This window comes from Orbicella faveolata, unplaced genomic scaffold (assembly GCF_042242905.1).
Source record: "Orbicella faveolata isolate gen_17 unplaced genomic scaffold, um_ofav_v1 contig_24, whole genome shotgun sequence".
NCBI classification, from domain to species: Eukaryota; Metazoa; Cnidaria; class Anthozoa; order Scleractinia; family Merulinidae; genus Orbicella; species Orbicella faveolata.
Window position 1 is genome coordinate 13,447,904 of NW_028301552.1, and position 13,371 is coordinate 13,461,274.

The 13,371-nt window shown below is 52.6% G+C and overlaps 3 protein-coding genes and 2 pseudogenes across 3 annotated transcripts; 3 read left to right on the forward strand and 2 right to left on the reverse strand.

Annotated features, from left to right (window-relative positions):
- The first annotated feature begins 1,625 nt into the window (after positions 1 to 1,625).
- LOC149110477 (uncharacterized) lies at positions 1,626 to 3,574 on the forward strand. Its single transcript, XM_089291644.1, has one exon. It carries the CDS (start codon positions 1,637 to 1,639, stop codon positions 3,503 to 3,505), a length of 1,869 nt encoding a protein of 622 aa, XP_089147770.1. The 5' UTR covers positions 1,626 to 1,636; the 3' UTR covers positions 3,506 to 3,574.
- A 3,140-nt stretch (positions 3,575 to 6,714) lies between these two features.
- Positions 6,715 to 8,552, reverse strand: LOC149110478 (uncharacterized). Its single transcript, XM_089291646.1, has one exon. The coding sequence runs from the start codon at positions 8,509 to 8,511 to the stop codon at positions 7,261 to 7,263; it is 1,251 nt and encodes a 416-aa protein (XP_089147772.1). The 5' UTR covers positions 8,512 to 8,552; the 3' UTR covers positions 6,715 to 7,260.
- Positions 8,519 to 9,962, forward strand: LOC149110479 (uncharacterized). The gene has a single exon (XM_089291645.1). The coding sequence runs from the start codon at positions 8,571 to 8,573 to the stop codon at positions 9,960 to 9,962; it is 1,392 nt and encodes a 463-aa protein (XP_089147771.1). The 5' UTR covers positions 8,519 to 8,570.
- On the reverse strand, positions 9,917 to 11,635 carry LOC149110480 (uncharacterized; annotated as a pseudogene).
- Positions 11,636 to 12,337: 702 nt separating this feature from the next.
- LOC149110481 (uncharacterized) lies at positions 12,338 to 13,359 on the forward strand (annotated as a pseudogene).
- Positions 13,360 to 13,371: the final 12 nt, after the last annotated feature.

A 13,371-nucleotide genomic window follows, 5' to 3' on the forward strand; every position in this document is an offset into this window, starting at 1 on the left:
TCTTCGGCACGTTTTCGGGTACCAGTTGCGGAACATTGAGGACGGAACGGTAATCGTGTACTTTTCAAACCCGAAGGGCTCACAGTGGTATAACAAACTAGAAGACGCGGAAAAATGGCTCAACACCCGGGAAGAAGAGCGTCTCGACAACGAAAGAGTTGAAAGGCCCAACACGAAGTGGGCTTTCGAAGGCTTTTTCAACGTTGACGTGAAAGTTGTGCTCGACAGGCAGCCGTTGGTAGAAACAGGGCCATTGCCTGAGTGGCTACGCAACCTTGCGCATAGCCAGGCAATGGTGGCTCTGGACACATACAGAGACAACCTGTGCCTATGGCGTTGTCTGGCTGTGCACCGAGGGGCGCGCACGGACCGTTGCACAAGAGAAGCGAAAAACATGGCCAAGAGTTTTTATAAACTCAAGGTCATTCCAGAAAAGTTCGGAAAAACGTCACTGGATGAGCTGGACAAAGTGGAATTGCATCTGAATGAGGGCTAGCCCGTAGCATCTTGGTTGGGAATTCGCGTCTACGAGCCTGAGCGTTTGGAAGACGGTGAAGTGGTATGGCATCTCAGAAAAAACCCGAACTCCAAACTAAAAAATCTTTTCACGCTAGGTGTATACGAAGAGCACGCTTTCTTGATCAAAGACATCGCGAAGCTCGCGAAAACGTATGCATGCACACACTGCGGGCAGAGGTTCACACAATCTTGTCATCTGCAGCGTCACCACGAAACCTGCAGCGCGGGAGAAACGGTGATCTGGTGCCCGGGGGCAAAAGTTGAAGCGCCAGCGACAGCCTACGAAAGAGCGATGTACCCGAAAGGCGAAGCGTCGGTTCAAGCGACCCTGTGGCTGGAGCGGGAAGCAAAGCGGAGGGGCATCCACATTCACCACGCAATGTGCGGGCACGGAGGCGAGAGATGGCTAGAGAGGGGCAACGGGAGCGGGAAGAAAGCCTCGCCTGTGGATGGCTACCACCACGAGACGAGGACGGTATGGCAATACCACGGATGCCCGTACCACGGATGTCCCAAATGTTACCCAAACCGCCAGGAGGTCCTGGTAAGCGGGAAAACAGCCGAACAGCTTTACGAAGACACGGTGAACAGAACAGCCTCGCTGCAGAACAGAGGCTACAGAGTGATCGAAGCATGGGGCTGTGAAGTGGGGTTCATAAAGGGGGAACTTCCGAAGAAGCAAACGCGAACCTATCCGCACGCGGTCTTTTACGACTTCGAAGCGTACGGCGACGCAAACCAGCGGAAAGAGCCAACAGGCGCTCTGACGATCGAAAACGCGCACGTGCCGATTTCGGTGAGCCTGGGGGACACGCTGGAAAGAAAGCCGACGCACATACAAAACAAAGACCCGGCGGAGCTGATAAGCGAGTTCCTGCAAGAGCTGCAGTGCCGCACAAAAAAGATCGGGGAGCGGGTGAGAGAGGAGTTTCTGCCAAAAGACCTGGCGCTTCTGCCGAAAGACCGGCAGAAGCTGATGTGCGAATGGTGCAACGAGGTCCCAGTGGTGGGCTTCAACTCGGGCCGGTACGACCTGAACCTGATAAAAGCCCATTTCGCGGGCGCCGTGGCGGAAGAAGCCAAAAAAGTGCGGGTGGCGAAGAAGGGGTACAAAACGATGTTCCTCCTGACGAGCGGGGCGCGTTTCTTGGACATCATGAACTACCTTGGCCCGGGGACGAGCTACGCGAACTGGGTGAAAGCCTACGGAAGCGAAGCGGCGAAAGCGTGGTTCCCTTACGAATGGTTTGACGAGCCAGAAAAGCTCGACAACCCAGGTCTCCCGGAATTCGAGACCTGGTATTCGAAGCTGAAAGGCGGATACGTTCTGACAAGGGAAGAGTGGGCAGGATGCCAGCGGGTGTTCGCAGAAAAGGGGATGCGGACATTCGCCGACTGGCTGCGTTATTACAACAACCTGGATGTCGGGCCAGGCCTCGAGGCGCTGGAAAAGATGAAAAGGTTCTACACGGCCAGAGGAATTGACATTCTGAAAGACGCTGTGAGCCTGCCGGGGGTGAGCTTGCATTATGTGCTGCGGGGGGCGCTGGAGCGCGGATCAGACTTGTGGAGCCCAGACGGAGAAGCCTACAAAACGCTGAAACGGGCGGTTGTGGGCGGGCCGAGCCTGGTTTTTACGCGGTACCACGAAGTGGGCGTGACGTGGATAAGGGAGCACAAGTTCCCGCGAGAGGCGGCGCGGCAATGCAAAAAGATCGTGGGATTCGACGCGAACGCGCTTTATCTGTCGACGATGTTGAGAGCAATGCCGTGCGGAAGGGGGCGCGTGAAGAATTACATCGAAGACCGTCAGGAAGAAGCGGCCGAAGTTCTGGTGGAAGCCCTCAAAAGGGGCGCATCGTTCGGTTTCGCGGAAGTAGACATCGAGATTCCCCGAAAATTGTGGCCAAAGTTCGAAGAGATGTGCCCTTTCTTCTACAACAAAAACGTCCCGGAAGAAGCTGTGCCGGGGCACATGCAAGAGTATTTAACCAAAACAGGTAGGCAGCGTGGAGATGGAAAAAAGCTTGTGGGGGCGCTGACGGCAGAAAAGCTGCTGGTCTACGCGCCCCTCTTGCGGTGGTACGTCGACCACGGGGCGGTGGTGGCACGGGTGCACCGAACAATCGACTACACGCCGGGCAAACCGTTCACGTGGTTCGTGGAGCAGGTGACGGCGGCGAGGCGGACGGGCGACGAAGACAAAAGCAAGGCGCTGCTGCCGGAAGTGTTCAAACTTCTGGGAAACAGCGCCTACGGGAAGTTCATCGAAGCGGTTGAGCGGCAAACGAACGTGATCTACACTAAAGACGAGAAGGTGGTCGACAGAGCGCTGCGGAGCGCGTTTTACGAAGATCTCGTCGAGATCGGGGAGGCCTACGAGCTGGAAAGCCGCAAGTCAAGGGTCGTGATAAAGAGGCCGTTCCAGGTGGGAATCGCGGTCTACCAGCTGGCGAAGCTGCGGATGCTGGAATTTTACTACGACTTCTTGGACAAGTTCGTGGACAGAAGAGATTTCGAGCTGATCCAGATGGACACGGACAGCAGTTACATAGCGCTCTCGGGCAACAGCCTCGAGGAAGTCGTTCGGCCTGAGATGAAGGCGGAATTCGAAGCGAAAAAAAGAAACTGGCTGGCCTGGGACAAGTGGAGCGGCCGGACGCCAGGGCTCTTCAAACTTGAGTTCGAGGGCAGCCGGATGATCGCGCTGTGCTCGAAGTGCTACCTCGCGGACGAAGGGGAGATGGGTGAAAAACGGAAGTTCAGCACGAAGGGGATGTCGAGAACGCAGAACAAGCTGACCTGGCCGCGGTTCAAGAAAGCGTTGGCAGGCGCCCGGGACATGGCCACGAACAGAGGCTTCAGGATGCGGGACGGGCAGATGGTCACTTCCGAGCAGCAAAAGTTGGGGCTGAGCGCTTATTACGACAAGCGGTGGGTGCTGCCCGATGGGATACACACCGAACCAATCGAATATCTCATCTAGTTCACGTCAGCCGGAGGAAGAGAAGTGTTCGGAGGGACAACCAGCAGCTCTTCACGCACGAAACCGTGCTTGGGTCCGTCGCGCAGATTGTAGAGAACGGGCTGATCCGGTTTGATGAAAGACCTTTCAACGTTGTAAACTTTCAAAGACCAGATTGGATCCGTGGCCCTTTTCACGCCCCCTTCAAGCTCGCCGGGCTGGTAGAGATAACGGACTTGCACAAGAGAGGGGAGGATTTTTTCGCGTTTTCCAACAGGCCTCGTGTAAGGTGTCGACGGCCTGGCGTAAACAGCTTTTTCTTTGATGGCGACGGCGGGTTTCTTGCCGATAAGGCTTGTGACCTCGTTGTTCAGAGCCGAAACAACTTCAGGAAGTCTTTTCACCCAGGCAGTGGACCGCTTGCCCTCAGGGAGAAGCATCTCTTCGGCGTACTGGTGCCCGAACAAGCGCTCAGCCAGAGTGCGGTTGAAACGTTCGACAATGGCCTGGTCGCGGTGAATGTTAACGCGCCCGCGCCAGATAAAGGTTTTGTGCTTGTCCATCTCTTTGGTGACGGCGCCCATGAATTCGCGCCCGGGGTCAACCTGCAGCATTTCGGGCCATTCGATAGGCGAGCGCTTGTAAATCTTCTGAAAGGCCAGGGCGACCTCATCAGAATTTTTCGAAGTCAGGGGTTCGGCCTCTTTGAAGCGGCTGGCCACGTCGACAACGGTCAGCGCGTATTTGAAAACTTTGCGGCCGCGAGGGAGCTTGTCGTGCGGCAGAAAAAGAAGGTCAGCCTGATGGACCCTTTTGGGCGTGGGAACGTCGAATTTGGGCCGAGGAATCCGCTTCGGCGCGGGGAGGTATATCTGCCAGAGCGCTTGCCTGATCAGCCACTTTTTTGCGGTGTCTTCAGGTACCTTGGCGGCCTCGGCCAATTTTTTGATCGCGGCAATGCCTTTCCAGTAGCCCCCGGGGCTGTAGTAAATCTTTGCGAGTTTCGCATCCATTTAAGAAAGGCGTAAAAAAGTTTAAAGGAACCGGAAGGCCGCGTAGCCCAGAGCGAGCGCCCCGGCGCCCACGAACGCGAGTTCGCCGTTTTTCTGCTGCTCGCTCGGCTGATAGAAATCTGAGAACTTGGGCTCCTTGGGGGGCACCATCTGTTCGTCAGGATGCGCCTGGTTGTAGAGTTTGAAGGCATAGTCCGTGTTGGTCATGTTCTGCTTGGCCTGCTCCTTTGTTCGCCCGTTGGTCGCGATCCAGTCGAGAAGCTGTGTTCGGTCGCGCGAGTATTTGGCGTAAGCGGCTTGATAATCTTCGAGAGCCTTGTCGTGGCGCTTTTTTTCTTCAAGCGCGGCTTTGCCGCCCCCGCCGAGCGCCCTCGCCAGATAATTGCCGCTGATAAAAGCAGTGGCGTTCAACACAGCCCCGCCAATCATGATAGCGATGCTCGCCATGGTATATATTATCGGAAGATTGTTTCAAATGCTGGCGGGGAGGATTTTCTTGTCCTCAAGGTACCCTTTTAGCGCAATGCTGCCCGCCACGACGACGGTGAACTTCATGTAATTCATGAAGCTGCTGCTGGGATCGGAAGTGAAATTCTCTTTCACAACCTTTTTCGCGGCCCAGCCGATGCCCGCGGCTAATCCCGTGATAGTTGCGGCGTCAATGACGGTCTTGACAAGCTTGTTGTCTGACATGGCGCGCTTGATAAGGAAAGAGCGAAAGTTTAAAACAAAATTAATTGGGGACCTGTCTTTCAGCTTCTTCTTCTTGTTATTCTTCCGCGAATTCTCCCTCTTCAACAAACATTTCAGCGGTAAGACGGTTCACCATATTCCAAGTCTTGATGGTAAAATCGGACCAAAAAAGCCCAATCCCTCCGATTGCTGCTGTATAGATCAGAACCTGCGCAATGCTTGGGATCTTCATCGTGAGATATTCATCACGCGCAAACATTTAAATCATTTTTTTTAATGCTCTTGGCCGTGTATCGCGAGCAGGTTTTGGCTCAGGAGCGGGCTCAGGCGCGGGCTTCGGCGTTCTAATTTTGTCAAATGCGGCGTTGGCCATAGCCATGAGCTCTTCACGCTTGTAATATAGCCCGCCCAGGGAAACGCCAATGCCGCTAATACCAATCCATTGGTTGGTGCTGAGGCCAAAAAGGCCGCCGCTCTTGGGGCTTTCACCTTCTGTAGACGCGGATGGCTCAGGGGCCGCTGTGGCGGCTTCCTCTTGCTTTTCTGCGTAATGAGCCTGGGCTGCTTTCTTCTGTTCTTCTCGGGCCAGACGGGTTCTTTCAGCAACAATTTTTCCAGCGGCCACGCGCTTGGGGTTTTTTACGCGCTGCGTGGTTGCAGCCGGAGTCGTCACTTGCCGAGTCGTCACTTGCCTTGGTCTCAGTGACGGCGGAAGGCGCTGCCTTGTTCTCAGTGACGGCGGAAGGCGTGCTCTCGGATTGTTCGGTTGACATTGCAGCGAACTGTATTTTAAGCAAATGAAAAAAGTTTAATTGTCAATAATTTGTCAGCAAGACCTCAGCGTTGTTGATGAATGGTGGCGAGTTATTCAACAGTTGCTGAGTCGGGCACTTCATCAACGCCTGAAAGCGGATAGCCGTGTTCATCACGAGAAGGATGGCTCTGAACTGGCGACTGTGGACTAAAATCAATATGTTTCGGGGTGATGAACACCGCGTTGACAGCGGCAAGAAACCTGCCGCACTTCAAAGCCAGGTTGCCGGCCAGATTGGAGAGCTCTTTGTTCAAGATGTAGTCGTCTCTCAGCTCTTTTTGGTAAGCCTCGACGTCTTTGATTTTGACGGTCATTCCGACCGCTTTGGTTGCAAGAAAAAGGAAGCTGTCGATCAGGCTTTCCCTCGTCTTCGAGCCCACGTACGTCTCGTAGCGTTTGATGTATTTCTCGACATCTTTGTCGCTCAAACGCTTGACCTGATCGTGGGTCAGCTGCGTCCCGATGGCCTCTTTGGCTTTGCCTGTTGACACGAGAACAGCCAGCTGCTCGCGAAGAGCAGGAATGTCGGGTGCGGTTGGAACAAGACCGCCTCCTGGACCACTCGACGGTGCTGGCTCTGTTTCAAGAAGGTGCATAACCTCCTGCAACTCGTCCTCTGCAGACATTGCACGCGGCTATACACAGCGCGCACTTTTTATTCAAATAACTTTACCCCAAGGGGGTGGCGAAGCGCGAACACGAGATGAGAGAACTTTCGATCTTTCAGCTTTGAAAGAAATCCTCTGTACTCATCCGGGTGCAGCTCGCCAGCGTAATCGTCGAAGACGGCTTTCGTTGTCCTGGCCGAGGGGGTGTAAAAGAGGACGATCGCCGCCACGTTCTCTCGGAAGCAAGCCGTTATTCCGGTGAACTTCTGGGTCAGCGCCCACATGCTGATGCCCATATGCCGCGCGGAAAAGGCGAGATTCACCAGCTCGCCTGTGCGCCCTTTGACATCTTTGGAGGCCGCGCAGTCGTCAAGGATTATGAGCGTGTTGGTGCCCTCAGAAAGCCATCTCACGAGCTTCAACCACCTTTCCACCTCGTGCTGCTCGCAGACTATCACATCCATTCTCGGATCGTTTTCGCCAAGCCGGTCGTAGGTCCTGTTGTGCGTGAACGTCGGGCAGATGAGCACGATGTAGTCGAACTTGCCGCGGAACGGGCCGTAGAGCTGGTCGACCACGAACCTCGATTTGCCTGAATTAGTCGGCCCGACGATGAGAGCGTTGAAGGGTATCTTGCTCGGGTCCATATTAATCCTGTACAGATTCTAGCTGTCTGTCCATAAGATTGAACTGGGAGTCGGAGATTACGAATATGTGGCATTTCACGTCGCCTGAGCCTTCGGCTTTCAGCTCAATTTCCAGCTGGATCCCATCCGTAGTGTTCACAATCCGCGTGCCGCTGCCGTGCATGTCTTGGGCCGTCATGGAGCGCATATCAATCACAAGCCCGAACTTATCACCGGTGTAAAACTTCGTAATATCCATGTGCTCCGTTTTATTTTTTTCTTTCACAAACAGGTTGCGGGCCTCTTCCCACATGTCCTTGCCTTCGATGCCGTCGCTGTAAAGCTTGTTGGGCGCGCCGTTGACCGTGACGCTGACTTTCGTCAGATCGGGGAAGATGAATTTTTCTGAATCTCTGGCGCCTGCAGTATACGGCTCTACAAACAGGAGGAGGAGGGCTTTTAGCGACCTTTTCGGGCTGTTGACTTTGATGTTGATCCTCGTGTCAGTGTCTTTTTTCAAGGCCACCTCTTTGTCATGCAGCACGTTGTCGTAACTGAACTCTTTGCCGCTGGAGTAAACGCTCCTCGCCTCTTCTGCCAGAGTCTTGCTGCGGATCATTTTGTACTCGAGCTGGATGTTTTTCAGCTTGTATTTCAGCTGGGTTGTCTCGGAGCCTTTGACCACGTGTATTGCTTGGGCGAGTGTTACGTGGAACGTGAGATCGTTGTAAAGGGCCTGGGGGTAGAAAACGCCGTGGTCGGTTAAGATCTGATGGTCAAGCCTGATCCGGTACTTTTTTCCGTAAACCTCGTTCAGCTTGTTTTCAGCGTCGACGGCCGAGGTTTTCTTGTCTCCCGCGTCTGAGCGGATCTTGCACAGATCCTCGCTCTGAATCCCTTCGAGAATCCTGTTGTCTCGCTTTTCCTGCGAAAGAAAAAGGTCTTCGAACGTTTTGTAGATGTCATACCCAACCGTGTCTTGCAGGGGAGTGCCTGCAAACTTCACGACCAGCCTGTCAACGAGCGCCCGCGTGACGTTCTGGACGAGGAAGTTGTTGGCGTGCCCTCCAGCAAGGTCGATATCAAATACAAGCGCAAGCGAGCCCGGCACCAGAACCTCGTTCTCGTTCAGCTTGGGCACGGAAACATACAGAGTACTGCCAGGGCTGGCTTCAGAAGGGGTAAAGGTGATTCGATTGACTGCGCGCTCGGCCTTCATGGCGTGTACGGTCTTTTCGCTGTGCGTTGCGCGAAGGTTTTCTGGAACTGACATTGTATATGCACCGGCGATAATTTCTAATTTGAAAAATACTTGGCTTCACATATATCGCTATGGCGCAAAGCGGTGGCGATTTTGCTTACGAAGACCCCGACCTTGACAATCAGATTGACCACAAATCTGATGATGAAGAAGAAGAAGAAGAGGTTAACACAACCGGTCCTTTTCAGCCAGGCGCGGCGTCCACTCCCTACCACGGGGGCGAAAAAACGGAAATGAGTACTTTTCCTCACGAGCAGTCCGGCCTGCCTGACACTTCTTATCAAGAAGAAGCCCCTTTGCTCGGTGATTTCGTACATACCGATGACAAACCGGCCATGCTTGAAAGGGCAAAAGAAAAAATCAGAAGATGGTTCCCGAAGGTAGACTTCAAAAAATTGGGCCCAATTGGTTTCAGCAAAAAAGGAAATCAATCTGAGATCGTTTCATTTGGCCCCCGGGGAGGTGAGTCTAAAATTTTCAAGCTTGGCGACGGAGGGTTACTAAAAAGTTTCACAGACTCGAAAAATGCAGCTCTGGGGCCAAGAGCTGAAGACATCATTGCGGAAGACCGCGACACCATCAGAGAACAGCGCCAAAGACTGACAGAGGCTGAAATCCAACTTCAACAGGCGGAAACGCTCTCTTCGCAAAGAGAAGAAGAAAAGAAAGAAGTGGAAGCTCTGAGACGCAAAATCGAGCAAACCGACGCTAAGATTGATGGCATTCAGGATGAACATGGTTCGAATCTTGAAAGTGGAGCAGAGCTGCGAAGGCTCAAAGAACTGAAAAAGAACTATCAAACCGATCTTGAAAACAAGAAAAAAGCTTTGGACTCGCTCACAAAAAAAGCAATGGCCAGAGAAAAAGAACAAGCCAAGGTTGACAGACTCAGGGCCAGCCTCGCAGCAAAAGAAAGTGAAACAAACGCCATGGAAGAAAGGCTCAACCAAACAAAACCGTTGGACGACCTGAAAGAGCAGGAAAGCGAGCTGCAGCGCCAAAACGAGGAAGACCAGGCGATCATCCAAGATGAGAATGCTTCGCCCTCCGAAAAAGAAGCCGCAGAAGGCAGAGTTGCAGAAAGAAACGAGGAGATCGCCCGTTTGCAAACTCAGATCGCGGAAAGGGAAAGGGGGCGGCCTCTCTTGGGAAGGGTCAAGGAGATCTTCAAAAAATATGGCGTGACGTTGGCCGCCATTCTTCTCGCCGCCGGGACCACAATCGGCGCTGTCATCGGGGTCCTCACCAGAGGTTTGAAAGCTACCGGCAAAGCTTTGGGGAACGGCCTCAAAGCCATTGCCGCGAAACTCGGCTCTCTGCTGCCCGGGCTGATTGGCTCGATCGTGAGCTTCCTGTTCAAAGCCGCCGGCCAAGTCGTCGGGTTTCTGGCCGAGCACACCTGGCTGCTCATTCTTGCCGCGGTGGCCTTTTTGTTCCAAAAATATTTTGAGAAGCGCCGTTAGCCCGAAGCCATCAACAGAAATGCCGCAACTGCCACAAGACCGACAATCATCGCCGTTCTGTTGATTTCGTGTTGCGGGGTTTTGTCTGCAACCTCGGACTCCGGCGGAAGCGCTTGTTCGTTTTCAGGTGGCGGCGAAGCTTGTATGTTGGGCCGAACCACGCGCCCCGATTCGGCTGTTGCGGCTTTGTGTATCGGGTTGGACGGGTGGCTGTTGGGCGGGTTGATTTTTGACGGCCCGCCTGCCATGTGTTTGAGCCCAGCTTTTTTTGTGTCTGGATTTACCTCGTTGTTGACCCCCAGTTTCATCCCGGAGACCGCCTGTTTCAGCTTGTTGTTGTAACCGATCGTGCTTGCGGTGTTGATTATCATCTGTGCGGGCATGAGCCACGCCATGGGGGCAACAGCGAGATTGAGCCTGACCTTCGCTTGGTCCACCGCGAGCTGGTACCTTTGCACGCTCGCGGCCAAGTCGGGCTGTGTGATCGCGCTTTCCATCAGCACCAGGAACTCGCTCTGGGCTTCTCTCGCCCGACCGCCATTGCCGAGAATGCTGCTGCGGACGTTGACTTGCGCGCCCAGGACGCAGTAAACGAAAGCCTCGATTGACTGGTTGATTCTCGACAAGCCCGCCTGCGTTAAACCGTTCGCTGTGTTGGGCGCGAATCAGTCTGCTTGAGCATCTGAAGCGGCCCCCGGCTCGATGTAATAGATCAAGTCCCCATTTATTGCTTTGCCGCCTTCATCGCTGAATTTGTTCCATCCCGGGTATTTATAGTCGGTTTTCGACGGGTCCGCGCCTGACGCGTACACGTAAACGCTTCCCAGACCGTGGTTTTCCCCGTGCGTGAAGCGGAAATCGCTCGAGGGGGCAATGCCGAACTCGCTGCATATCCTTTTGTACGAAGCGACGTCGTAATGATTGTTGTATTGGTTGAACGGCGGGTCTCCGGGTAAAGCGCTCATGCTCTGAATTCCTCCAAGCTGGTACAAAATCCGCCTGACCGTGAAGTACACGTGGAATTTGTAGAAAGCTCTTATCTGCGGGGGGAGATCCATCCCGCTGTCAAATGTTTCGCGAGAAACTCCGCACCCCTGTGTCGCGCAGAAAACGGCGAAGTTGAGCTGCTGCGGCCAATATTTCATGTCTGGCCCTCCCAGCCAGCGTTTTGATTCGACTGCCGACGTGTGCCTGAGTTTGGTGTTTTGAAATATTTCTCGTAATTTCGTTGTGAAATGTTGGTCAGGCGTGACGTATATTTGGATTGGGGCGTTGAATATTTTTTTCAAACTTTGCGCTTTGCCGTCGAAAGGTACGGCAGGGATGGGCAAGGAAACTTTTGAGCCAAGCGGCGACAGTTGGTAAGGAAAACCCCCGCTGTCTCCCAAACCAAGCGCTTCTTTCATTTCGGCGCTCCAGTATTTTCTTTCTGAACCGAAGACGCTTTGAAACGAGTCTTCGCTTTCTTTGAAAAACACCTCTGCGGTCACGTTATTTTTCTCATCGATCGTTGCTTGTGAGATGAACCGGCTTTTGTCGGCTTTGGGGAAGCGGTTTAAAAAGCTTGTCCACGCCTTTTTCTTCGCCGCCTCCGCTTTTTTTAACGCAGGACCATTCCACACATTCGCCTTGTATTTTGAACATAATTTATTTGTTGAATATAAAAATGGTTGTTCTCACTCTTGTCACGCAACAGAACGGCGAGACCATCCATTTTGAAGAACCGCTCCCTGGAGCAAGCTATGCCAGACTTTTGAGTTGTTCTTTTTTCAACTCGTAGCATAATCTGAGTCGTGTTGGCAGAATGTTTTTCAAAGGAACCGACGACGTGGTTGCATCATTGCCTCAAGGGCATTACAATGTCGAGAGCCTCGTAAAAGAACTGCAATCCAGTTTTGAAAATTACAGGAAAAAGGGGAAATTGGTCTTGGAAACGAATAACCCCAATTCTGTTCTTAAAATTACAACCGCCGCTGGTAATGCACTCAATACTAATCAACCGAAAGAAGTTTCCGTTGATTACAGTTTGGCCAATTTTCTTGGAGTCGGGAGAAATATGAGGAAAGAGGAATATATCAAAAAGCTTAACAGCCCGAGTTGCTACTTTATCCACTGCGATCTCATCGACTCGTCAAAAAACTTTTTGAATGGAAAGAGGTCAGACCTTCTTGCCAAGGTTGACGTCAGAGGAAAACCTTATGAAAAAGTCAGCTACAACATCGACTCATCGCAAAACGTTTTCCGTGACGCTTCTACAGACAAGTTCATAAACAGCATCATCTTAAAAGTGAAGGATGAAAATGGCGAACTCTTTGATTTCAAAGGCCTGCCGCTTCTTTTTGAATTAGAGTTAAATTAATTTCTTTATATACGCAATGTCTTCGGCCAATCTGTTGCCACCAAACGCGCCGCCTGTCGAGCCACTATATCCGGTGGTGGCGGCAGAGCCTTCTCAAAATTTCCGCTTGCAGAAGGTCAACGAGATTTCCAACACATTGGCCGGCGAGGTCCACCACTATCGCCTCGTCGCGAAAAAATACAAACGCGCGAGAAAGTTCGTTAATTGGGGCGCCGCCGGCTCCAGCGTTCTCTCGGCAGCATTTTCCAGCGCGAGTTTTGGCTCCGCTCTGTCTGTGGTTGGCTTGCCCGCTGCCGTTCCTCTTGGCGGCGCTGGTGGGTGCTTCGCTCTCGTTTCGTCTGCGTTGATTCTCGCCGGCAAAAAGCTCGACTCGAAGATCAAGAAGCATCAAGAGATCACCACGCTCGCCGTTGCCAAGCGCGACACCGTCAACAGACTTCTCTCGAACGCTTTGAACAACAACGCCGTGTCTTCCCACGAGTTCGACACTATCCTTTCGGAGTTTCAGCAATATAATTTTCTGAAAGATCAGGTCCGGGCAAGGATGCTTCGCCAACCATCAACGAGAAAGCTTCTGATTTTGCTGTCCAAAAACTTGAGAAAGACATCCGCGGCAGACTTGAAGCCGAAATGATAAAAAAAATCACGAACCCTCCCGCTTCGAACTGAATTTCGAGCGAAAAAACACAAAACTCTCTCTTTGTCTTGTCAAAAACAGCTGATTGCGCTATTTGTGATGCCAAATAAATAGCCTTGATCTTTCGAGAAGGTTACTCACTGACGCAGTCATGCGCGAAATAGGGAAAACCCCCCGATCAGCTGTTTCTTTTTTATTGGCCAGGCCGAGAAGAAATTCCCTTTTCTTTCAAACTGTGGGCAAAAAATTGAAATCCGCCTGTAAAATTTCTTTTGACTTCAACATTCCTGGTGGCTTTGAAAATTCCTGATCGCTTCAACTGAAGCCAAGAGGAATGCAACGAGCTTAAACTGAAGCCTTCAGGAATTCGCAACGGGAAGCTTTGTCGCCTCAACCGGAACCGCGTCATGAAA

Coding starts and splice junctions, on each gene's coding strand:
- LOC149110478 (XM_089291646.1), bottom strand. CDS start 8,511: ATGTCAGTTCCAGAAAACCTTCGCGCAACGCACAGCGAAAAGACCGTA.
- LOC149110477 (XM_089291644.1), top strand. CDS start 1,637: ATGTTCCTCCTGACGAGCGGGGCGCGTTTCTTGGACATCATGAACTAC.
- LOC149110479 (XM_089291645.1), top strand. CDS start 8,571: ATGGCGCAAAGCGGTGGCGATTTTGCTTACGAAGACCCCGACCTTGAC.